The sequence below is a fragment of the Elephas maximus genome, chromosome 9 (genome assembly GCF_024166365.1).
Source record: "Elephas maximus indicus isolate mEleMax1 chromosome 9, mEleMax1 primary haplotype, whole genome shotgun sequence".
NCBI classification, from domain to species: Eukaryota; Metazoa; Chordata; class Mammalia; order Proboscidea; family Elephantidae; genus Elephas; species Elephas maximus.
The window spans coordinates 5,405,308-5,430,420 of NC_064827.1; the positions used below are offsets into that span (position 1 = coordinate 5,405,308).

At 49.9% G+C, this 25,113-nt stretch overlaps 1 protein-coding gene across 1 annotated transcript; it reads left to right on the top strand.

Annotated features, from left to right (window-relative positions):
- The first annotated feature begins 2,573 nt into the window (after positions 1 to 2,573).
- On the top strand, positions 2,574 to 21,900 carry ABO (ABO, alpha 1-3-N-acetylgalactosaminyltransferase and alpha 1-3-galactosyltransferase). Its single transcript, XM_049896427.1, has 5 exons — positions 2,574 to 2,754; positions 9,671 to 9,740; positions 10,345 to 10,401; positions 14,632 to 14,667; positions 16,178 to 21,900. Exons 4-5 carry the CDS (start codon positions 14,633 to 14,635, stop codon positions 16,863 to 16,865), a joined length of 723 nt encoding a protein of 240 aa, XP_049752384.1. The 5' UTR covers positions 2,574 to 2,754; positions 9,671 to 9,740; positions 10,345 to 10,401; position 14,632; the 3' UTR covers positions 16,866 to 21,900.
- Positions 21,901 to 25,113: the final 3,213 nt, after the last annotated feature.

Genomic DNA, 25,113 nt, shown 5'->3' on the forward strand with positions numbered 1-25,113 from the left:
GCTGAATAGCAACCAATTCCTTTTTGTTACAGTGACTCCGTGTGTTTCTTTCATCTTCTTTTGATGCTTCACGTGTTGCTCAATATCTTGCCCACAGAATCCTTCAATATTACAACTCAAGGCTTGAATTTTTTATTCAATTCTTTCAGCTTGAGAAATGCTGAGGCTGTTCTTCTCTTTTGGTTTTCTAACTCCAGGTGTTTGCACATTTCATTATAATACTTTACTCTTCTTGAGTCACCCTTCGAAATCTTCTGTTCTGCTCTTTTACTTCACCATTTCTTCCTTTCGCTTTAGGTACTCTACATTCAAAAGCAAGTTCTAGAGTCTCTTCTGACATCCATTTTGGCCTTTTCTTTCTTTCCTGTCTTTTCAATGATCTCTTGCTTCCTTTATGTCATGCCTCAACTCGTCTGGTCTTCAGTCATTAGTGTTCAATGTGTCAAATCTATTCTTCAGATGGTCTCTAAATTCAGGTGGTATGTACTCAAGGCTGTACTTTGGCTCTGGTGCACTTGTAATTTTCTTCAACTTCAACTTACATACGAGCAATTAATGGTCTGTTTTGCATCTGCCCTTGGCCTTGTTCTGACTCATGATGTTGATTTCTTCCATCATCTCTTTCCACAGATGTAATGGATTTAATTCCTGTATACTCCATCTGGCAAGTTGCATGTTCATAGTCACCGTTTATGTTGTTGAACAAAGCTATTTCCAATATATAGGTCATTGGTCTTTCAAAATTTTATCATGGTCCAGTAGAACTTGTCATTTCTAATAAGTCCCCAGGTGATGCTGAGGCTGCTAGTTGGGGACCATGCTTTGAGACACACTGGTAGGGGATTACTGGCCAACAGAGAGAAAATCTAGGGGTAGGGAAGAGGCAGAGCCTGGTGGCTCAGTGTTTAAGAGCTATGGCTGCTAACCAAAAAATTGGCAGTTCAAATCCACCAGTTGTTCCTTGGGAATTCTCTGGGGCAGTTCTACTCTGTCCTATAGGGTCACTATGAGTTGGAATCGACTCCAAGGCAGTGGCAGGGAGAAGGTAGAGCTGGGGGCTCGAGTAGAGCAGTAAAGGTTTAACGACTTTTTTTTTTTTTTTTTTTGGAAAGGTGAGATTGGACAGTAATGCATTTTGGGCTCCACCACAGCAGCTTTCTGGCTTGACGTAGAGGGCACACTCTGGAGCCAGGTCTCTTGGGTTCCAATTCTGGCTCTAACTGCTCACTTTGAGCAGATTACTTAACTTGTCTGCGCCTTGTTTACCTGTTAAAGGTAGAGTTGTGATGAAGGCGGAATGAGTGAACCCAGGAAAGCACTTAGAGTATCTGGCACAGCAGAGTGCTAGGGAAGGTCTGTGCAATTGATCCAGCAAAACACGACCCCGAGGGCTGGATGGGGACAGGCAGATTGCTGGCAGGAATGGCGTGGGAAGTAAGGCGGGTCAAGAAGGTGAGGAAGGCTGGCGATGGGACACCCTCTACCTGAGGCCTGTCTAGCTGTCCTCGGGTTCTCTAGGATGCCAGCTAGAGTAACTATTCCCAGCAGGGTCGAGGACTGCTAAGGAGGCACTCTTTGTTACTTGGTGGGAACACTCTATTCCTCTGGATAACAGAATCCCAGTGGGACAAATCATGGGAGTCAGAGAAGAGGAACTCTGAGATTGCTCACTTCGTTTTCTGTGCATGGAGGTCTCACCCTGAGCCAGGTAATCGAAGTGCGGGAGTCCTGGGAAAGGGGGAGAAGCTGACCGATGTATTAGCTGACCCTGAGAAACACAGACACCAAGCAGATGAGAAACTCCAGTCCGGCCAACACTGTGCTCCTGGTGGGCAAATCTAAAGAGGAAGCTAAATTCTAACTACAAAGAAGTTCCTGGTGAAAAGTGAATAGTGGAAGGAAAGTAGGAATATGAACTCGGTCCCCGTGTGCCTTAGTGTCCCCACTGTGACGAAACCGTTACAGCCCCCGCTGGGATGCTGTGGAGAGAATTAAGACACCTTTGTCACAGCCTGGCACGTACCAGTCCCAGATAAGTGTGTATTGCAGTCGTTACCACACCCATTTTCAGGATGCCCCTTGCGAGTCCCCCACTTCCCGTCCGTTAGGGGACATGTATCCTGCCCAGACAGGCGGGCACGGCGTCGCGCCGGCTTCCGCGGGCAGAGGCCGGGCTGGGCGGGGGCTCAGCTACTATTCGCGAATGAGCTAGGGACCTCAAGCCATGGCGGGGTCCGGAAGGGATCGGGCTCAGGCGGGCTCGCTCGGAGGCAGCTGCGGATCTTTGCTCGGGACCGCCAGGCTCGGTGAGGCGTCGGGAGGCAGCGGAAGTGATTCTGCCCGAATCCAGCGCCAATGGGCTCTGGGGCATCTGGGGACGCGGGGTGTCAAGGGCAGGTGCGCCTGAGGGCGAGGCATCGTGGGCAGGTGCCAGCGGGAAGCCGGGGCTCCAGGGGTCGCGGATAAGGGGATCTGGTGTCTGGGTTCAGGAGTAGGGGATTTAGGGCCTGGGGCGCTGGGGGCCGGGCTTCTAGGGCCGGGGGGCGGGGCTGCGCAGCTCATCGGCTGCCGGCGCGAGGAGGCCCCGCCCCGCAGGGTTCTCCCCTCACCCGGACCCGGTGTCCCCTCTGCGGTGCCGCCCAGCTGCCCCGGTGCCGGGTTTCGCCTCGGGTTCCCGGTGCGGAGGCCGACGGAGGAGACCCGGGGCGCACTGGTGGCGTGGAGCCTTGGCCGCGCCGCTGCGGAAGCCGACTGGTGAGTGCAGCCCAGTTCCCCTAGGTGCCGGCGGGCAGGGTTGCAGCTGGGGACCAAGGCGCGTGCCCGAGCGCTCACCGGGGTGATCGCCCGGAGCCGCGCGCTCCCGGCCGACGGGGGAGCTGTACAGCGGCCGCCGTGACCCCAGCGGCCCGCGAGGGAAGGCTGGAGGCTTCCTGAGACCAGCGGAGCTCGGGACCCAGGAGGAGGGCGGCTGGGCTCATCCTCCGGTGAGCCTTAGTGCTGATTACGCTGGTGGCACCGCGGACGCCCGGCCGTCTGGAGGCCCAGTCCCTCCACGTACACACCCCCGCCTATTCCGGAACTGGAGTACCGGGTGCCGACAGCCTGGGGGCTGACAGTGGGGGTGTGGGCTGGGTTCCCCGGAGCTCTGGAAAGGAGCTGAGACTGTAACCCATTGGGGCCCAGCCCTATTCTGCTGGCCTGGAGGAGCCCCCAGGCCCAAGAAGTGATGGTGCACCCGAAAAGTTCTGCTGGCAGGTCGCATGCTTACAATGACATGGGACCTCTGCACCGAGCTCCAAGCAAAGAAAGCAGAGCTCAGGATCGCAGGGACGCACACTGCCTAGGGCAGGCAAGATGGGCTCCTGCACTGAGCCGGAAGAGGGGCTTCAGACCAGAGCTGGAGTGCAGAGGGGGGCAATATACCTTTAACTGAGAGTATTGCGTGTATGTGTGTGTGTGTGAACATCTGGGGAGGAGAATCAAATATAGTGGTGCCCTGCTCTAGGTGCTGGTAGAGGTGGGCTGACTCCCAGAGGTGAGGGGAGCCAGAGCAGTGTAACATTCGTGGAGAAAGTGCATGAGTATGGGGGTAATGTAGGCCTTGCCCTCAACCATATTCGCAGTTTGTTCCTGTTTACTGCGTGCTCAATGACCCCTCAAAAACCCTGTGACCTGAAAGCTGCCCTCAATTACACGGGGCGAAACTAAGATGTGTCACTGCACCCCCCTTTATCATAGTCAGCTTCAGATTACAGGGATGCATCGTTTTATCTGGTCTGGGATCCTTGGAGGACCAGGGACTGGCCATTCATGTCTATTACCCTGAGGTCCCACAGGAGGGCCTGGCGCCGACTAGACAAAGGCAAACATCTTAAGGATTACGAAGTTCAGGCCTTCAGCGTAGCAGGGGCAGGGGTTTGGGGACCATGGTTTCAGGGGACATCTAAATCAATTGGCATAATAAAATCTATTAAGAAAACATTTTGCATCCCACTTTGAAAAGTGGCGTCTGGGGTCTTAAACGCTAGCAAGCAGCCATCTAAGATGAATCAATTGGTCTCAACCCACCTGGATCAAAGGAGAATGAAGAACACCAAGGACACAAGGCGATTACGAGCCCAAGAGACAGAAAGGGCCACACGAATCAGAGACTACATCATTCTGAGACCAGAAGAACCAGATGGTGCCCGGCCACAACCGATGACTGCCTGACAGGGAACACAACAGAGAACCCCTGAGGGAGCAAGGACAGCAGTGAGATGCAGACCCCAAATTCTCATAAAAAGACCAGACTTAATGGTCTGACTGAGACTAGAAGGACCCCGGTGGTCATGGCCCAGGACAGGAACCATTCCCCAAGCCAACTCTTCAGACATGGATTGGACTGGACAATGGGTTGGAGAGGGATGCTGGTGAGGAGTGAGCTTCCTGGATCAGGTGGACACTTGAGACTGTGTTGGCATCTCCTGCCTAGAGGGGAGATGAGAGGGTGGAGGGGGTTAGAAACTGGGGAAATGGACGTGAAAAGAGAGAGTGGGGGGAGAGAGCAGTCTGTCTCATTAGGAGGAGAGTAATTGGGAGTGCACAGCAAGGTCTACATGGGTTTTTGTGTAAGAGACTGACTTGATTTGTAAACTTTCACTTAAAGCACAATAAAAATTATATATATATAAAAAAAAGTTCAGGCCTTTTGAGAAACCTGGCAAACTAGTTCCCATTCCTGGGTTATTCGCATTCCTGTTCATTGATTTGCTTATTCATTCATTCATTCAACAAATATTTTCTACATAAAGTATCAAGGAGGTGGGTACTAGGTAAGAATGGCTGCAGCAGTGGGCCAGTGAGGAGGTGGCCTTAGAGACGTGAGTGGCGGGGTACAGGGGTGTGAAAGCCTGGGGGAGGAGTGTGCTGGGGAGAGGACACAGCAAGGGTGGCTGCCTGGGCATACTAGAGGAGGCGGAGCAGCTGGGGCATGGGGCATGATGACCCTGGGAGAGGCAGGAACAGGTCACCAGCAGCCTTGAAGACAATGGAGGAGGACACCTTTGGTGGAGCATGAGTAGGGGGTAGCCTGACCCACTGATGTATGGCCCCTGAGACAATGCTTGGCTCCTGACCAGGCCCCTAGAGACTGACAACCATGTTCAGGAACTCTGAAAAATAGCAATACCTGAGTTCCAGGTCTCCTACCATCAAGGACAGGTTTCACTGATAATTGCACAAAAATAAATGCAACTTCCTACTCAGAATTGTAGGCATGACTTAAAAAAAAAAAAAGTAAAACAAAAATACCCAACAACAGTTTTTACTGAGTGTCATGGATTGAATTGTGTCCCCCCAAAATATCTGTCAACTTGGCTAGGTCATGATTCCCAGTATTGTATTCATCTGATGGGATTTCCCTATGTGCTGTGAATCCTATCACTATGATGTAATAAGATGGATTAGCGACAGTTACACTGATGAGGTCTACAAGATTAGGTAGTGTCTTAAGCCAATTTCTTTTGAGATATAAAAGAGAGAAGCGAGCAGAGAGGCATGGGGACCTAACACCACCAAGGAAGCAGTGCCAGGAGCAGAGCTCGTCCTTTGGACCTGAGGATCCTGCTCTGAGATGCCCCCAGACCAAGGGAAGATGGATGATAAGGACCTTCCTCCAGAGCTGACAGAGAAAGCCTTCCCCTGGAGCCAGCGCCCTGAATTCAGACTTCTAGCCTACCGGACCGTGAGAGAATAAACTTCTCTTTGTTAGAGCCATCCATGTGTGTGGTATTTCTGTCAGAGCAGCACTAGATGACCAAGACACTGAGCAACTGAGCCCTACCCTTCACACACCTAACCCTTTTCTTAGCGATTCCTCTTCACTTGGCGCCACTGATCTGTTAATGACACTTTTTAAAAACAGTTTCACTGAAGAATCATCTATATTCCACCACATTAACTTGTTTCAAGTGTACTAGTCCGTTATTTAATTTGCAGAGTTTGCAAACAATTTTAGAAATTTCCCATCCCCCCCAAAATTTCCCTTGTGCCCCTTTGCAGTTACTTTTCATTCTACCCTGTCATGGGTTGAATTATATCCTCCAATCAAGTAAGCTGAAGTCCTAACCCCTGGACCTGTTTGGAAATAGGGTCTTTGCAGATGTTGTCAGTGAACATGAAGCTACGTGGCGGGGCCTGGTCCCGATCAAGTGGTGTCTTACAAAAGAGGAGAACAGACATGGAGACAGATGTAGACAGAGGAAGAACAACCATGTGAGGATGGAACGCCCAGGATTGTCAGGAGCCACTAGAAGCTAGGAGAGAGGCAGGGAACAGATCCTCCCTCAGAGCCTCAGAAGGAACCAACATGGCTGAGACATGGGAGATACGTAAATGTCTGTTCTTTAGAGCCACCCACTTTGTGGCATTTTGTTATGGCAGTTCTAGGAAACTAAGACATACCCCCTGCCCTAGGCAACCACTTTCTATCTCTATGGCTTTGCCTTTTCTGGATATTGCATACAAATGGAATCTCACGATACTAGGGTAAGTGTCTTAGTCATCTACTGCTGCTGTAACTGAAATACTGTAAGTGGAGGGTTTTATCAAGCGGAAGTTTATTCCCTCAGTCTAGTAGGCTGGAAGTCTAAATTCAGGGGGCCAGTGCCAGGGGAATGTTTTCTCTGTCAGCTCTGGAGCAAGGTCCTTGTCATTAATCTCCTCTTGGTCTAGGAGCTTCTCGGCGCAGGAACCCCAGGTCCAAAGGATGCGCTCTTCTCCTGGCTCTACTTTCTTGGTTGTATGAGGTCTCCCTGTCTCTCTGCTCGCTTCTCTCTTTTATACCTCAAAAGAAATTGGCTTAAGATACAGTCCAATCTTGTAGACTGAATCTCATCAACATCATAGAGACAGGATTTACAACACATAGGAAAATCACATCAGATGACAAAATGGTGGACAATCACACAATACTGGAAATCATGGCCTAGCCAAGTTGACAGGTATTTTGGGGGGACTCAATTCAGTCCATGATGCTAAGTCAGAAAGTATTGCTACTAGGTTTTCAGTTCATACATGCATAGGCTTATTCCAAACAAAACGTGTTTAAACACGTCTCTGTGATCAGTGGATGGTTGCAGACAATACAGAAGGCATCATTAGGGTGCCCTCAAAAAAAAAAAAAAAAGGATACTTTTTATGCCACAGAGAAAAACGATTTTGAGGTCAGGACTAATATTTAATTTTTAACAAAACTCAAGCAGACATTTTCCCAAATCATTGAAGCTTTGCAACAAGTTTATGGGAATTCTGCCCCACAGAAAACAACAGTTTTTAGATGGGTCAGGAGTTTTAAGGATAGTTGGGAAGACCTCAAAGATGAGCCAACAGAGGGACCACCCCTCAGGTTATGGCGACTGTTTCTTGGGGGTTCCAAAGGGGTAACCTTGATAGATTTTCCTGAAGGACACAGGATGATCACAGGGGCTTATTAAAGAAGAAGTTTTAAGAAAATTGGAAACTGTGATTGTGAGAAAAGGGCCAGGAAAGCTGCGCTGAGGAATTTTTTTCCATCACAACAGTGCACCTGCTCATTCCTTGAGGGTAGCAAGGGCTGTCCTGCTAGAATTTCATCGGGAATCCTTAAACCATCCACCCTACAGCCCTGATCTTGCTCCTTCAGACTTCTTTTTGTTCCCCAAACTCAAAGAATATTTAAAAGGAACACAATTTCAGTCCCTCGAGGATGCCAGAACTGCCATTTTGACCTGGTATAAATCGAAGAGCGCAGAATTCTTTGGGGAAGAATTAAGAGAGATGGAAACACCGCCTTCAGAAGTGTACAGGCCTAGATAGAGGATATACAGAGAAACAATAGCTTCACATTTGGATATTTTTGTTTAATAAAGGTTTCTATGATTTTGTGGCGCAGGATGGAGCAGCGTTTCATTCTGTTGTACACAGGGCTGCTATGAGTCAGAACTGACTCGATGGCACCTAGCAACAACAACATGATTTTGTAGCAATAGGTTTTGACTTACCCTCATATATGGTCTTTTGTATCTGACTTCTAACATTTAAAATATAGTTTTTGAGGTTCATCTGTGTTGTAGCATGTATCAGTACTTCACTCCTTTTGATGGCTGAATGATATTCCATTGCATAGATATACCATTTTTGTTTATCCATGCATCTGTTGGTGGACATTTTGATTGTTTCCATTTTTTAGCTATTTTGAATAAGGCTGCTATGAACATTCATGTGTAAGTCTTTGTATCGACGTATGTTTTCATTTCTCTTGGGTAGACACCTAGGAGCAGAATCGCTGGGTCATAGGGTAAATCTCCGTTTAACATTTTAAGACACTACCAAACTCTTTTCCATAGTGACTGCACCATTTTACATTCCCATCAGCAATGTATGAGGGTTCCAATTTCTCCGCACCACCGTCAACACTTGTTAGAGTCGTTCTGGTGGGTATAAAGTGGTATCTCATCATGGTTTTGATTTGCATTTCCCTAAAGACTAATGATGTTGCACATCTTTTCTTGTGCTTATCAGTCATCGGTATATCTCCTTTGGTGAAATGTCCATTCAAACTTTTTGTCTTTTTTAAATTGAGGTATTCGTAGCCTTATTTGTTGAGAAGTTTTTGGGAGTTCTTCATATATTCTGGATCCACACCTCTTATCAGGTATATGACTTACAAATATTAAGAGTAACACTTTTACAGTTAAAACTATGAAGCATTACTTAAAGAAATTAAAAAAGACCTAAATAAATGGAGACCATGTTCGTGGATTGGAAACCCCATATTGTTAAACTGTCAATTTTCCCAGAAGTGATCTATAGATTCAAATCTTGTCATTAGGTGCCACGGAGTCAGTTCTGACTCACAGCGACCCGTGTACAACAGAACGAAACAGTGCCTGGTCAGGCGCCATCTTCACAAACATTGCTATGTTTGAGCCCATAGAGTCAACATAATCCCAATCAAAACTCCAGAAGACATTCTGTCAAAATTGACAAGATGATTTCAAAGTTATACAGAAATGCGAAGGTTGTAGCCAAAACAGTTTTGAAAAGGAAAAACAAAGCTGGAGGCCTTACACTCCCTGATTTCAAGATTTACTATAAAGGTACAGAAATCAGCTCCCCACCCATCTGTCAGTTTGTTGTACTATGGGGGCTTGCGTGTTGCTGTGATGCTGGAACCTAGGCCGCCTTTATTTCAGATATCAGCAAGGTCACCCATGGTGGACAGGTTTCAGTGGAGCTTACAGACTCAGACAGACTAGGAAGAAAGGCCTGGTGATCTACTTCCGAAAATCAGCCAATGAAAACTATGGGTCACACTGAACATTGTTTGATATAGTGGTGTTTCCCTGGGAAACGGGCTCCATGGAAAGAGGCCACCGAGAGGCTGAGCTAATATCGGAACAGTGGTAGTGACGGGGGTGGGAGGAACGTTTTCCCCTTCTCTCTGAGTGAGACAGGAGGAATCACATCTTGAACTTGTGTTGGAGCTGCTGTGTTTCACTCAAAAGAATCACCAGCAAGAGGGGAGGGAGGCTTGGCAGCGTGGAGGTCACTAGCCAGATCCGATGTCTGGATCATAAGAATAAAGGACAAGTGGGGCTGGTAAAAGGAAGAGTGGGAAGTAACCTTATTTCTCACTGCTGTTTCTCAGGGTGGCCAAAATGCTGTTTGCTTCACCCTGTGGCCTTGCTGCCCCTAACTCTCATCTTGGCCTTCTTTGGGTAAGAAGAATATCGACTCTTCTGGCTAGCCAGGCTTGGGGAGAAGCAGAAAGCCAAACCTCCTGGGGGGACTCTGAATGTACCCCCAGTAATGGCACCAGTGGCAGTGCTGAGCACCTGGTCTGGGCCAGGTGGGCGTGGCCCTTTACACACACTTTTAGGTAAGCTCCCCCACCACCTGGGAGGTAAGGTCACCTTCTTCCCCACTCCACACATGAGCCGTCTGAGGCTGGCTATGCACGCTGAGTACCTGGCCCAGCGCTGCCCAGCAGGTGAGTGGGAGAGCCCCTGAGCTGGGAGCCCAGGCTGGGAGCTGCTTCCAGGTGCCGGCTGTCCTGGAGCGCTGGGGTAAGGCCATGCAGCACAGGTGCTCCTATGCAGAGCACAGGCCACAGGGACCACTGGTCACAGGGACCCTCCCCTGCTAGCCTCCCAGCCACCTGGACTAGACGAAAAGCCTGCAGAACTTGCTCCCCAGCCACTGCCTTGAGGGAGGCCTGGCTTACTGGGTGGGCTTCCAGTACAGACTTTTCAGAGGGATGGACAGATGGATTTCATCTCTGCCTCCTTCAACATTTGGTTCTGGTGTCCTTTCCCCCCACAGCTATTGTTTCCTGAGCCCAGGAAGCCAGCGACTGGAAAACTTGCTACCTGGGGCAAGGTGAGTGGGAGTGAAGGATGGGTGAGGGGCACCAAGACCTCAGGGAAACTTCTGGGGAGCTGGGGCTGTGCTTGCTGCTCCATGGGCCCCTCCCTGCCCCCTGGGATTACACATTGGTGGTGCTGGCCCCTCCTCTCTCTCTGGGCTCTGCTAGAGAGGGCCAGCTGCTCCCAGGGCTTCCTTTTTCTACCACCCCCCTCCCCCGCCACCAGTGATTTGACACAATCCATGTTTGTCTCTTGCTGACTGTCCAGTGGGGGCCAGTTGTGGCTTTGCTCAGTTTAATCATGTAGGGATACCATCTTTTTTTTTTAATTATAGCAAATATATAAGTAGAAGCCCTGGTGGTGCAGCGGTTAAGAGCTACGGCTGCTAACCAAAAGGCTGGCAGTTCAAATCTACCAGTCACTCCTTGGAAACCCTATGGGACAGTTCTACTCTATCCTAGTCACCGCGAGTTAGAATCGACTCAACAGCAACGAGTTTGGGTTTTTGGTTTTAACAGAAGCTCAGGGTCCGCTAAGCACGGAGTCTTCCTTTCCCCTCCTCCGTCATCTTCTGATGCTGCCTGCTCAACATGCGGCTCAGGGGTCACGGCGGGAGGGAACAGACGACACTGACAAGATAGCATGAAGTGACACACGGCAGATGACACTTCCACACTTCAAGAGGCAGAAAGGACAACCCTCCTGGCACCTGCAAGGAGAGGAGAGCTGGGAGCTGAGGGCCCTGTGCCATACACAAATGATAAGTAGGAAGTGAGTCGGACACGGCCCAGCCCACAGAGGCTCCATCATCCCAGGCATGGTCACCACAGTCCTACTCCTGCTTCCATGGTGGGAACGGTGAACACACTCAGCTGCTGACAGAAAGGCTGGAGGTTCACGTCCCCCTAGAGGCATCTTGGAAGAAAGGCTGGGCAATCTACTTCCAAAAATTGGCCATTAAAAACCCATGGAGCAGAGTTCTACTCTGACACACAGGGGGTTGCCATGTGTTGGGGCCGACTCATGGCAATTGTGGGTTTTTTTTCCTCTCTCTCTGAGAGCATGCAGCTTTGAGGTGTGGGTCTAACCATGAGGCTCTGGGGTATGGGTCTACTCCTGTAGCTTTGGGGCGTGGGTCTACCCACGTCATTTTGCCAGGATCCAATCCAAGCCCATCCGCTCCCCCATTTCAGGCTTATGAGGTGTACTCTGAAATTTTGATTTTGAGTCATTTGTGCACCTCACGTGTGCACTCAAGCCACCTCCAAGTTGCTAAACATCTGAAAGCTTCATGACAACATGACCACAGTTGTCATTTGATCACCTGGACACCTTACTGTCAGCTCAGATCAAATGAAAATCCCTGGATAGCTGACAGGCCTGCAGCTTTTGCTTCTCTCCTGTGTTGTAGCTCCTTTATTTGCTTCTCTTTTGTGCTGGGCATTGCCTTACTGGCCCCACTTCTCACCCTGTGTCCCGGCCCCTTGCCCTGTATCTTTGAATGGCCACTCCCTAATCAGGTAGAGCGTATTTCTCCACAAATGCAGAGTGAATGGCTTCACCTTCCACCTGGCGCCTGACTTAGAAACCTGGGCGTTGTCGTTGATGCGCCAGTCATCCCTCATCACCCGTTTCTGACTGCTACCGAATCATGTCAGCTCTACCTTTCAGTGTCTCTCAAATTCATGTACTTCTCTTCGTTACGGTCACTACTCTGGCTGAGGCACCGGCACTTCTCCACCAGCTTCGTGCTCAGCTCCCTGTCTCCATGAACCCCGAACCCCAATCTCCTCACGTAGCCAAGTGATATTTCCGGAACACAGCGTACTAGGCTCCTCTGGTCTGCACCACCTCTCCAGCCTCCTCTCGCCGCTGCGGCCTCACACTATGCAGTCCAGCCAAGGGGCCTGTGGTGGCTCCTCCAGGGTGCAGACTGGTCCGCTTTCTAGGCCCTTCCACCTGCTGTGCCCTTTGTGGGGTACCTCTCTCCTTCCTGCTCTTTTATCTGGCCAGTTCCTGCTTGTGTGAGTTATCTACCACTTGTAACAGCCACCCTGATTAGAGGTGTGAAACCTCAACAGTCGTTTGTAACTGTGTCTCCCTCGGTTCTGACTGGGCTCAGCTAGGTGGTTCTCTGGCGCTTTCTCATGTGCTTGTAGGCGGATGGTGTCTGGAGCTGGGTCACCTCAGAGGCCTCCTCACATTGTGGATGGTTGATGCCGGCTCTCAGCGAGGCACCTACACACAGCCTCCCGTGGGCCTCCCTTGGCTTCCTCTCAGCTTGGTTGTGAAGCTCCACCATTGAGCTTCTTGAGAGAGACGACACTGGAGCTGTATCGCCGTCTATGGCTGGCTTCTAAAGGGACACAGCATCACATCCACCACACTTTGTTAGACATGAGTGACCAGGCCAGTCCACGTGCAGCGGGAGAAGGACTCCCCTCTGGATGGGGTGGCAGGCATGTTTGAGGTGTCAGGCTGCTCGCTGTTGGCTGGGATGCCATGTGGAGGAGGGCGGAGGCTCTGCTGCTGGGCCCCAAAGCCCCCGACTGCTGCATGTCTGGGTCCTTCCAAGAGACACCCACCATGCCCAGGGCTTGCTCTACTGGCCCCATCTCAGACGGATCCGTGTCCCCACCTTGGGCCACACTGTCCCCCTTCACGGGGACCCCTGGCTATGTCCCTCCATTTGCATCACTGCAGCTCCAGCGACCACCCTAATAGCAGGTTGGCCAAAATGGAGAACCATAACACCCGGAACAGGCTCGCTGCAGGGAGACAGCCAACGTCACAGACCTCTGGGCCACATGACTGTGACAGCTGCTTTGGAAAGCAGTCTGGCTCTAGCGATCAACGCTAATACTAAAACCCCTGTGTTCTTGCTCTGCAGTGCGGCTGCAGGAGACCCAAACGGTCTGCGAGTTGGGAATTTGTCAAGGTACCATCCCTCTCCTGGTACCCCCACATCAGGTGGTCCCCCCAGCCCTAGTCTGTACATGGATGTGCAGATACGCAGCCAACCCCCCTCCCCAGGCCTCCTTCCTGAAGGCTCTGGGGTGACTTTTCACCTTCCAGCCCCTGAGGGATCCGGGGCTAGTGGTGTTACTGCTGACCAGTGTGTGCCATTCAGCTTTAAGCAGTGAGATCAGCATCCTGGTCTGCCCAGGGCCTTGGGGTTTCCTGAGTGGTCTCTGTCCGTGCTAGAATTGCGAGTGTCCTGGGTACCCAGGATGAGGTGGTCACCCCACTTCTAAACACATCATGGAAATTCAAATCGCAGTCATGGCTGCTATTCCAGGCGGCCTGCTGGCTGGTGTTTCTTGGGTACCCTTAGCTGTGGACACTGCCACTGTGCACACTTTTTTATGGGGTGTTGCATCTGGCAAAGCACAGTAAGCCATTGCTGGAGCTGGCCCTGTGACAACCACGAGGGGTGGGCGTCACTCCCCCGGCTGCGCTGACAGGGGACCTGGCCTCTGAGAGCCACGAGCCTGCCCAAGGACACCAGCCAGGCTTCAGGCCAGGTGCAGGTGTCTGCACACCTGGTGGTTTCCCAACCAATCTCCTTTTCCCCACAGTGAATTAGAACACAACCCCTTAGATCTCCGCCCCCCGCCTTAAGTCAAGCAGGATGCAGTGTGTCCCGGGGTCATTGAGTCCCATCCACCCATTTTACAGATGGTGAAACTGAGACCCCTGTGGTTCCCCACGTACCCCAGGGCTGGGTTTCTGCCCTGACAAAGGTGGCTCCAGGCCTCACAGTGCAGCTGGTACAGGGTGGCTTTTGCCCTGGCTGTTTGAGCCATGAAGTCCCTGGTGGCAAAAATGGTTTGTGCTCCTTACTAACCTAAAGGTTGGAGATTCAAACCCACCCAGTGACACCATGGAAGGAAGACCTGGCAATCTGTTTTCATTAAGATTATAGGCAGGCAAACCCTATGGAGCAGTTCTCCTCTGTAACACACTGGATCGCCCTAAGTTGAAATTGACTTGACGGCAGTGGGTTTGGTTTTTTGAGGGGTTTGAGCAGAGCAACACAAATCCCCTGTCTTATTACCAAAAGCCAAAACCAAACCCATTGCTGTCGAGTCGATTCTGACTCATAGCAACCCTATAGCAGCCCATAGAGTTTCCAAGGAGCGGCTTGGTAGATTTGAACTGCCAACCTTGGCTCCAGGGCTCCCCTCTTACTACAGTCCTGTGATTTCCATGCAAACTCATTTACAGTGTTTTATTCTTTTAGGATGATGTACCCCCAGCCAAAGGTGCTAACACCCTGGTGAGCAGACTTACAGAAATTTGACATGCTCCACAGGGCTGTTCTGAACATACTAAAGAGTGGTTCCATTGACTTTAAAACTCGGTGTGACCTTGCTGCCAGCTTCTTTTTCTTTTAGCTTTTCCTCTGGGTTTGGAGGCTCAGACAGTATTTTGCTTCCTTCCCTTTTCCCTTCCTTCAGTTTGCATTTCTGGTTTTTTCTCCCCTTGCCCCCCAAGACTTTGCTGAGGCAGGGGTCTGCTTCCTGCCAGCCTGGCGCAACCCTGCCCTTTGGCAAACTCGGCACCCCGTGTGGGCCCAGCCAGCCCAGCACTCACTGAAATCGGAGACTTCAAGCAAGTCTGAGTCTGGATTTGCATCTAGTTGGTTTCCTGGCAAATGCCAAGTTGTTCTGGAAGCTGTGGTTAGCCTGGGGACCCCGAGGAGACGGAGGCTGAGGGGTGTTGAAGGGGGGCGGGCCTGCCAGCTCACACTCTCCTGTGGCTTCTTGCTGTGCAGCCGGAGTGACGTCCTTGTCCTGACCCCTTGGCTGGCTCCTATTGTCTGGGAGGGGACCTTCAACATTGACATCCTGAATGCGCAGTTCCAGCTCCAGAACGCCACCATTGGGCTGTGTTTGCCATCAAAAAGGGGGAGATAGCAGAGGGTGGGTATACATTCCCCTGAAGAGGGGTCTGCTGGCCAGCCAGGGATGGGCAACAGGTGCAGCAGCCACGTACCTGCTCGACGAACTCAGGGTCTCGGGGACACGACACACCTACCAGGTGATGGGTGTAGGGAGCACAGGGCCCTTGGGTGCACAGGGAGGGACCAGCCATCTGAGGGGGTTGGAGACTTGCCAAAGGAGGTGAAGGACCTAGGCCTAGAAGCCTATAGGTTGGATGTGAGATACCCCTTCTTCTTTCTGGAATCTTCTTCTCCCCTTTCCCCTGCCTCCAGAATCCGAGCCCGACCCCTGATCCAGTAGAATAGTTTAGGCAGACCCCTCTCCTAAACGTATCAGCGGTTCCATGAAGCTCTCGTCAACAAAACACCCTCAAGCCTTCAAGGACAGAGGAGCTATGATGGGGGGACAGACATGTGGGGTTCAGCAAGACCCGCTTAGAGCAAAGAGAGCTGGTGGCTGGGTGGGTGCTCACTGGCCGAACCAGCCCCACCAGGCATAGAGAGACCCAAGCAACGCAGGGCCAGTCGGAGGGTGGGAGCTTGTAACGGTTGCCCCCTATGCTCAGGCAGAGGTAGGCAGGGGTCCCGGCCCCAGCTCTGTTTGACTGCAGGGGTATAGGCACGTTCTGACCTCCTCGGCTGGGGCTGCGGGCCCTCCTTTCATAGAGTGGAGGCAGGGATGCTTGCAGGTGTACGGAGGCCTTGTGGGACAGCTAGGGGGGCTGTGATGCTGTTGCTCTTTCCGGTTTTTCAAAAGGTCATGCTTTCGGCAGCCCAGAGGGCTTGGGGGTCACCGAGACCCCGCATTAACATTCTCCCTCCTTTGCTCCCGTGGCCCTGGCAGGTACGTGGTCTTCCTGAAGCTCTTCCTGGAGACGGCTGAGAAGTACTTCATGGTGGGACACAAGGTCAACTACTACGTCTTCACTGACTGGCCGGCTGACGTTCCGCCCGTCCCCCTCCAGGAAGGCCGGCAGGTGCTGGTCCTCCAGGTCCGCAACTACACCCGCTGGCAGGATGTGTCCATGCACCGCATGGAGATGATCAGTAGCTTCTCCAGGCAGCGCTTCCTGTGTGAGGTGGACTACCTGGTGTGTGCAGACGTGGACATGAAGTTCAGTGACCACGTGGGCATGGAGATCCTCTCCTCCTTGTTCGGTACACTCCACCCTGGCTTCTATGCTGCCGATCGCCAGGCCTTCACGTATGAACGCCGCCCATTGTCTCAGGCCTACATTCCAAGAGATGAAGGTGATTTCTACTATGCTGGCGGCTTTTTTGGGGGCTCAGTGCTAGAGGTGCACAGGCTCACCAAGGCCTGTCACCAGGCGATGATGGTGGACCAAGCCAATCACGTTGAGGCCGTGTGGCATGACGAGAGCCACCTGAACAAGTACCTGCTGTACCACAAGCCCACCAAGGTGCTCTCCCCCGAGTACGTGTGGGACGAGAGGATGTTGCGCAGACCACCTTTCCTCAGGAAACTGCGATACGTGGCCGTGCCTAAGAACCACCAAGCCATCCGGAACTGAGGGCTCACGGGCTCAAAGGGGGCGGGGGCTAGGCAGGCCCCATCTGCCTTCCTGCATGGTGTACAAAATCCGAACCAGTTTCAGCAGGAAGAGTGTAACGCCATGTCCTTTTCCTGTCCGGTAGAGAAAAATTTCTGGGCGTCACGAACAGTCAAGCATTTGACTAGCCAAAAGATTGGCAATTCGTATCTACCCAGAGGCACCTTGGAAGACAGGCCTGGTGATCTGCTTCTGAACAGTCACAGCCTTGAAAACCCTACGGAGAAGTTCTACTCTGCACACGCGGAGTCACCGTGAGTCAGAATCAACTTGATGGCAACTAACAACCACCACAGCACAGCCTCCGATTTAGGCAGGCCCAGCACCCCCCCGGCACTGAGGTAGGCCCAGCACCCCCCGCACTGAGGCAAGCTCAGCACCCCCCACACACTTAGGCCTGACGAGGAGTCAGAGGTGGTCTTCCCAGCCACGGAGGGATTCTGACACACTTCTGGGATGCACACGCCCCTTCAGTTTTAAGCCAAATTGCTGCCCTTTTCAGACCTCTCGTATGAAAGTTGGAAAGCCCCTGTGTGCAGGTGCGAGGAGAAGGTGAAGCCAAGTCCAGGCCAGCTTCCCAGTGCTCAGCTCATGTCCACCCCTGGCCAAGGGCCACCCATCTTCAGTTTTTCGAGACTTGCAGGTCCATGACGACTAAAAAAATTGTAGTATGGTACTAGGTTGTTGTTAGGTGCCATCGAATTGTTTTCAACTCATAGGGACCTCCTGTGACAAAGCCGAGCTGCTCCACAGACTTCTCTTGGCTGTAATCACCAGAACGGGGCACCAGGGCTTTTCTCCTGTGGAGCCGCTGGGTGGGTTTGAACTGCCAACCTTTTGGTTAGCAGCCGAGCGCTTATGGTAACAACTGTGCCATCAGGGCTCCTTATGATAACATAGATTAAAAAAAAAACTAAACCCATTGCCGTCTAGTCGATTCCAACTCATGGCAACCCCATGTGTTACAGAGTAGAACTGCTTCAAACACGTTCCTTGGCTGTAATCTTTATGGAAGCAGTGTGCCAGATCTTTCTTCTGGAGTGCCACTGGGTGGGCTCCAACTGCCAACCCTTAGAAGTTAAGCACAAACCATTCACAACACCCAGGGGCCTAATATAAACCCAAACCAAACCAAACCAAACCCGCGCCCGTCAAGTCGATTCCGACTCATAGCACTCCTAGAGGACAAAGTAGAACTGCCCCTAGAGTTTCCAAGGAGCGCCTGGTGGATTCAAACTGCCGACCTTTCGGTTAGCAGCCATAGCTCTTAGCCACCATGCCACCAGGATTTCCGGGACCTAATGTAGATATTAGCGTATTAATAATATAGAAATCACATTCTTGTAATATGATAATAGGAAGTCCCTAATTGTCATAAAAACCTGTCTCTTTTACTTAAAACGATTTCTGTGCCTTCAGCCAGGCCCTCTGGTGGCCTGGAATCCTGCATTTTCTTGGTCCTGCTTTTCTTCCTTCTCACTTGCAAAAGACAAGGAACTCATCCTTTACCAGCCTTTCTTTTTCTTCTGAGGTGGTGAGTTTGCATCATTTCAGGGTCCTGGGAGCCCTGGTGGCATAGTGGTTAAGACCTACAGCTGCTAACCAAAAGGTCGGCAGTTGAAATCCACCAGTCGGTCCTTGGAACTTTTATGGGACAGTTCTACTCTGTCCTATAGGGTCATCTATGAGTTAGAATCAACTCCATGTCAACGGGTCTTTGTTTTTGCCAGCTCTAAGAGGCCCTGGTTCTAGGAGTGTGTTTTTCTGAGTCAGTGTGGAGCAAACATTTTCAGCCAGAATAATTCAGGGAAAATGTCTTCTCCCCAGTTCCAGTGCACAGAGACTGGAGGGCTCAAAGAGATGGCTGCCAGCACCCCTGGAGCACCAGTCCCCTCCCAGCCATGCTCACACCACAGGCGGTGCGGGGATGCCCCCAAGCAGCGCCTCAGGCTGCCTCTGACCCCTCAACTCAGCTGTAGGGGAACACGGGTTGTCTGTCCTTGGTTTCTGTGCTGGCTTTGCAAAGTACGGGGCCCTGGCATCTGGATACACGTCCTGCTGAGAGTCCTTATGTGCTGAGGGCTGTGTTTGAACTTGGGGATGGATCCAGACAGTATGCCCTCACATTGTGTGCCTCATGGGGGTGCTTTCATTTCTGGAGAGAGTAACCTTCTGTGTACATTGTCATCATTCTGTGATGCCAAAATCATGTCAAAACCCCAGAACAGGAGAATCAGGCAGGCGACGGAGTTTGGGTGGCTCTCCACCAACAAACATCTTTTGGGGCATGGGTCGTGCTGGGCCTCTGCACTTCCTGGACCAGGAGCAGTTTGGACAAGCATGTGGACCTCTCGGCAGTACCCACCCATGCCCCTGGCTGCAGGAGTGTAGGTCTGAAGTTCCCATTTCTCACCCCCTCCTCCCAGAGGTAGGCTAGAGACCCAGTGCCAGGTCCATCTGCTCGGATGGAGGCAGCCCTGGACAGCTTGGGGAAGTGGCAGCTCCGGAAGCAGGGGAGACATCTACACAGCTGTGGAGATACGGGCTTAGCTGAGCTGATGGGCAGGAAGGGGGCAGAGACCTGGGGGTTCTGGCAGCCAGCTAGGGGCAGAGCATAAGGAGGTAGAAAAATATCCACCATTCCTGCTCCAGGGTCCTCCTGGATGCAGCAAAGTCCCTTCCTCCTGGTCACTTTTTGCAAGGTGAGAGTCACGCCCTCTCCTGGGTCTCCTGCCTACCACTTGTCAGTCTCCTTAGCTCTGTCATCCTTACCTGCTGCCCTGAGCCCTGAAGCTCTACCCCGCCACCCACCACCTGCACAGCCCTGGACTCTGCTCCGCTCGCACCCACCCTGAGCGTCCAATCCAGTCTCTAGGCTCTGAAGACCACCACATAGCTCCAACCTGTCTCCCTGCTCCAGGCACACCAGCTACCTGTCCCAGGTCCCCCAAGCTTCACCTGCCCTCCACAGGTCTCCCCGTATGGCTCAAGGAAGGAAAGGCCGTTTTCCTGGTTGCTCAGGCCAGAGCATTGGTGTCATCGGTGGCTTCTCTCTTGCCGCCATATCCACATTGTCAACACCCTGTCGGCTCTGAGCACCTCCACCTCGCCTAGCCTGGTCCACGCCAGTGTCACGTTTGCCTGGATTGTCAACATGGCCTCCTCCCTGGCCACCCTGCTCCCACCCTTGGCCTCTCCAATTCGTGGGCCCCTAAGCAGCTGGAAAAGCAACAAAAAATTAGTTGCCGTCAAGTTGACTCCAACTTATGGCGACCCCACGGGTATCAGAGCATAACCGTGCTCCACAGAGTTTTCGATGGCTGATTTTTTGGAAGCAGGTCGCCAGGCCTTTCTTCTGAGGTGCCCCAGGTGGGTTCAAACTGCCAACCTTTTGGGTAGTAGTAGAGCACTTAGCTGTTGGCACCACCTGGGGCTCTAGCAGCTGGAAGGTCCTAGCAATGGTCATTCACTCCTTTGTGGAGCACCCCAGGCTTTCCATCTCTCTCGGAGCCAGAGCAGCCTCCCACCAACTCTCTGTCCTCATTCCTACTCAGGGATGGACCCAGGTTGTGCGGCCTAAAGCCTTCATGATTTGGGGACCCTCTGAGGAAGAGAGTAACACTTCAGGTACAAACAAATATCTATTTAGAATGACTAAAGAAGTTGGACACTGGCCTTCACCCTGTGCACCCTGTACTCCAGCTGCACCTGCAGCCTTGTCCTCTGTCATGGATTGAATTGTGTCCCCCCAAAATATGCGCCATTTTGTCATCTGATGTGATTTTGCCATGTGTTGTAAATCCTACCTCTATGATGTTAATGAGGCAGAGATTAGAGGCAGTTATGGTCATGAGGCAGGACTCAATCTATAAGATTAGGTTTTGTCTTAAATCAATCTCTTCTGAGATATAAAAGAGAGAAGCAAGTAGAAAGACATGGGGACCTCATACTACCAAGAAAGTAGTGCCTTTGGACCCCGTGTCCCTGTGCAGAGAAGCTGCTAGACCAGGGGAAGATTGATGACAAGGGCGTTTCTGCAGAGCCGACAGAGAGAGAAAGCTTTCTCTTGGAGCTGGAGCCCTGAATTTGGACTTGTAACCTATTAGACTGTGAGAGAATAAACTTCTCCACTTGTGGTATTTCTTTTACAGCAGCACTAGATGACTTAGACATCCTCCAAACCCCAAGCATGCACTTGTCTCCAGGCTTTTGAAGCATTCGTTGTGTCTGCCAGGTGCTTCCCTGCACATGTTCAAAGCACTCTTCTTTCTCCCTTCAAGGCTCTGCTCCCATGGCTCCTTGTCGGAGACTCCTTCCCTGGCCAATCTAGAATAGCAACCCCACTCCTAACAACACTGTTACCTTATTTTTCAGTGTAGCATTTAGAAAAAATTTTTATTTTGAGATAATTATCGATTCACAGGAAGTTGCAAAAAACATTGAGGGAGGTCCCACATATCCTTCACCTAGCTCCCCCATTGGTTACCTCTTAAGAATAGTACGATAGCAAAACAGGGAAGGTGACATGGGTACAATGTGTACAGTTCTATGCCATTTTATCTCACATGTAGATTCCTGACACCACAGCCATCAAGATATAGAACTGTCCCAACACCACAAGAATCTCCCTCCTGTACCCCTTTATGGCCACACCCATCCACCTCAACCACCATCCCAATCCCTATAGCCACTAGTCTGTTCTTATAATTTTGTCTATTCAAGAATGTTATAGAAATGAAATCATTTGGTATGTGACCTTTTGAGATTTGTGTATCAACAGCTCATTTCTTTTTGTTGCTGACTAGTACGCCATGGCATGGATGTACTGCAGTTTGATCATTTCCCTATTGCAAGACATTCTGGTTCTCAGTTTGGCACTATTACAATAAAGGTGCCATGAACATTCATATACAGGTTTGTGTGTGGATGTGAATCTTCATTTCTCTGGGATAAATGCTCAGGAGTGCAACTGCTGGGTCGTATGGTTAGTGTTTAAAATAATGGCCAAACTATTTTCCACAGAGGTTGTACCATTTCACTTCTCCACTAGCAATGTATGAGTGATCCAATCTCTTTGCATCCTGGATGGCATCTGGCATAATCACTGTTTTTTTATTTTAACGGTCAAGCTGAAAGAACTGAAGAAAAAATTCAAACATCTATATTGAAGGATTCTATGGGCAAAATATTGATCAACGCAGGAAGCACTGATGGAAGGAATGCAAAAAATCAATGTACCAAAAAGAAATGGTTGACATTCAACCATTTCAGGAGGTAGCATATGATCAAGAACCCATGGTACTGAAGGGAGAAGTCCAAGCTGCACTGAAGGCACTGGCAAAAAACAAGGCTCCGGGAATTGACAGAATACCAACAGAGATATTTCAACAAATGGATGCAACACTGGAAGCAACTACTTGTCTATGCCAAGAAATTTGGAAGACAGCTACCTGGCCAACTGACTGCAATTTGTACCCATTCCAAAGAAGGTGATCCAACAGAATGCAGAAATCATCAAACAATATAATTAATATCATAGGCGAGTACAATTATGCTGAAGTTTTCAATAAAAAATTATGATGCACATGTGATAGTTAAGGTTGTGTGTCAACTTGTCAGGGCCATAATTCTCAGAGGTTTGGCAGTTATGTAATGATGTAGTTCGGCAGTGATGTACTTTGGCAGTTATATAATGATGTAATCATCTTCTATGATGTGTTCTGATGTGATCAGCCAATCAGCTATAAGGGGAGTTTCCTCAGGAGTGTGGCCTGCATCCAAAATATACAGATGTTCTGGCAAAGCTCCCTTGCACACTCTGGATTCTGCATTCGGCTTGTCATCATCTGACCTCCAGTTCTTAGGACTTGAGTCAGCAGCCTGCTGTCTGATCTGCCAATAATTGGGTTCCTCAGCCCTACAACCTCATGATAAATGATAAATGAATCAGGAGAGGCCTTAAACCAATGCCTGACATACAGATTTGGGACTTGCCAGCCTCCACAGCCAAGTCAGCCATTTCCTTAAAATAAATCTGTCTATATATATATATATATATTTTTTTTATATATATTTATATATACACTTCACTCTCTAGAGAACCCAGCCTAAGACACTATGCAAAGAGACAAGAACAATACAGCCTATACAAAAGAAATTAATAAAAACTATACATGACGAAGCCCAGACATTAAACCCTTACCCGTTGCCGTTGAGTCGATTCCGACTCATAGCAACTCTATAGGACAGAAGAGAACTGCCCCATAGGGTTTCCAAGGAGTGCCTGGTAGATTCGAACTGCTGACCTTTTGGTTAGCAGCTATAGCTCTTAACCACCAAGCCACCAGGGTTTTCACCCAGACATTAGACTTCCTTTAAAAAACTAAGACTTTAAACCAATTATTTTATATTTTTATTGTGCTTTCAGTGGAAGTTTACAGTTCAAGTTAGTTTCTCATACAAAAATTTATACACACATGGTTATGTGACCCTAGTTGCTCTTCTGTAATGTGACAGCACAATCCTCATTTCCACCGCAGGTTCAACCAGCTCCCATCCCCTTTTGCCTTCTCATCTCGCCTCGGGACAGGAGCGGCCTATTTAATCTCGAGCTAAGAAGCACTCTCTTCACAAGTATCATTTTGTGTTCTATAGTTCAGTCTAATCTTTGTCTGAAGTGTTGGGTTCGGGAATGGCGTCTGGGCTAACAGAGAATCTGGGGACATGCCTTCTGGGGTCCCTTCAGTCTCAGTCAGACAATTAAGTCTGGTCTTTTTATTAGAATTTGAATTCTGCACTCCACTTTTCTCTTGCTCTGTCAGGGACTCTCTGTTGTGTTCCCTGTCAGGGTGGTCATTGGTGGTAGTCAGGCACCATCTAGTTCTTCTGGTGTCAGGCTAATGGAGTCTCTGGTTTATGTGGCCCTTTCTGTCTCTTGGGCTAATATTTTCCTTGCGTCTTTGGTGTTCTTCATTCTCCTTTGCGCCAGGTAGGTTGAGACCAATTGATGTATCTTAGATGCCGCTCGCTAGTTTTTAAGGCCCCAGACGCCACTCACCAAAGTGGATGCAGAACATTTTCTTAATAAAACCATGGTCCCCAGACCCCTACCCCTGCTTCTCAGTCCCTAGAAGTGTTTGGTTATTTTCAGGAAACTTCTTAACTTTTGGTTTCGTCCAGTTTTGCTGATTTCCCCGTACTGTATGTTGTCCTTCCCTTCACCTAAGATAATTCTTACTGTTATCTAGTTAGTGGAAACGCTGGTGACATAGAGGTTAACAGCTACAGCTGCTAACTACAAGGTCGGCAGTTGTAGTTAGTGGAAACCCTGGTGGCATAGAGGTTAAGAGCTACAGCTGCTAACTACAAGGTTGGCAGTTCAAATCTACCAGGCACTCCTTGGAAACTCATTGGGGGCAGTTCTGGTCTATTCTGTAGGGTTGCTATGAATCAGAATCGACTCGATGGCAATGGGTTTCGTTTTGGTTTTTTGATCTAGTTAGTGAATACTCTCTCCCTCCCTTCCCACCCTCGTAACCATCAAAGAATGTTTTCTTCTGTGTTTAAGCCATTTCGTGAGTTCTTATAATAGTGGTCTCGTACGTTATTTGTCCTTTCGTGACTAATTTCACTCAGCATAATGCCTTCCAGATTCATCCATGTTATGTTTCTTGGATTCATCGTTGTTCTTTACCATTGAGTATATTGTGTGAATATACCATAATTTGCTTATCCATTTGTCCGCTGATGGGCACCTAGGTTGTTTCCAACTTTTTGCTATTGTGAACAGTGCTGCAATACATGGGTATGCATATATCTGTTCATGTGATGGTTCTTATTTCTCTAGGATATATTACAAGGAGTGGGATTGCTGTATCATATGGTACTGCTATTTCTAGCTTTTTAAGGAAGTGCCAAATGATTTCCAAAGTGGTTGTACCATTTTACACTCCCACCAGCAGTGTATAAGTGTTCCAGTCTCTCCACAACCTCTCCAACATTTATTATATTGTGTTTTTTGGATTAATGCTAACCTTGTTGGAGTGAGATGGTATCTCATTGTAGTTTTGATTTGCATTTCTCTAATGGCTAATGATCACGGGCATTTCCTCAAGCATGTGTTAGCTGCCTGAATATCTTCTTTGGTGAAGTGCCTGTTCATATCCTTTGCCCATTTTTTAATTGGGCTATTTGTCTTCTTGTTGTTGAG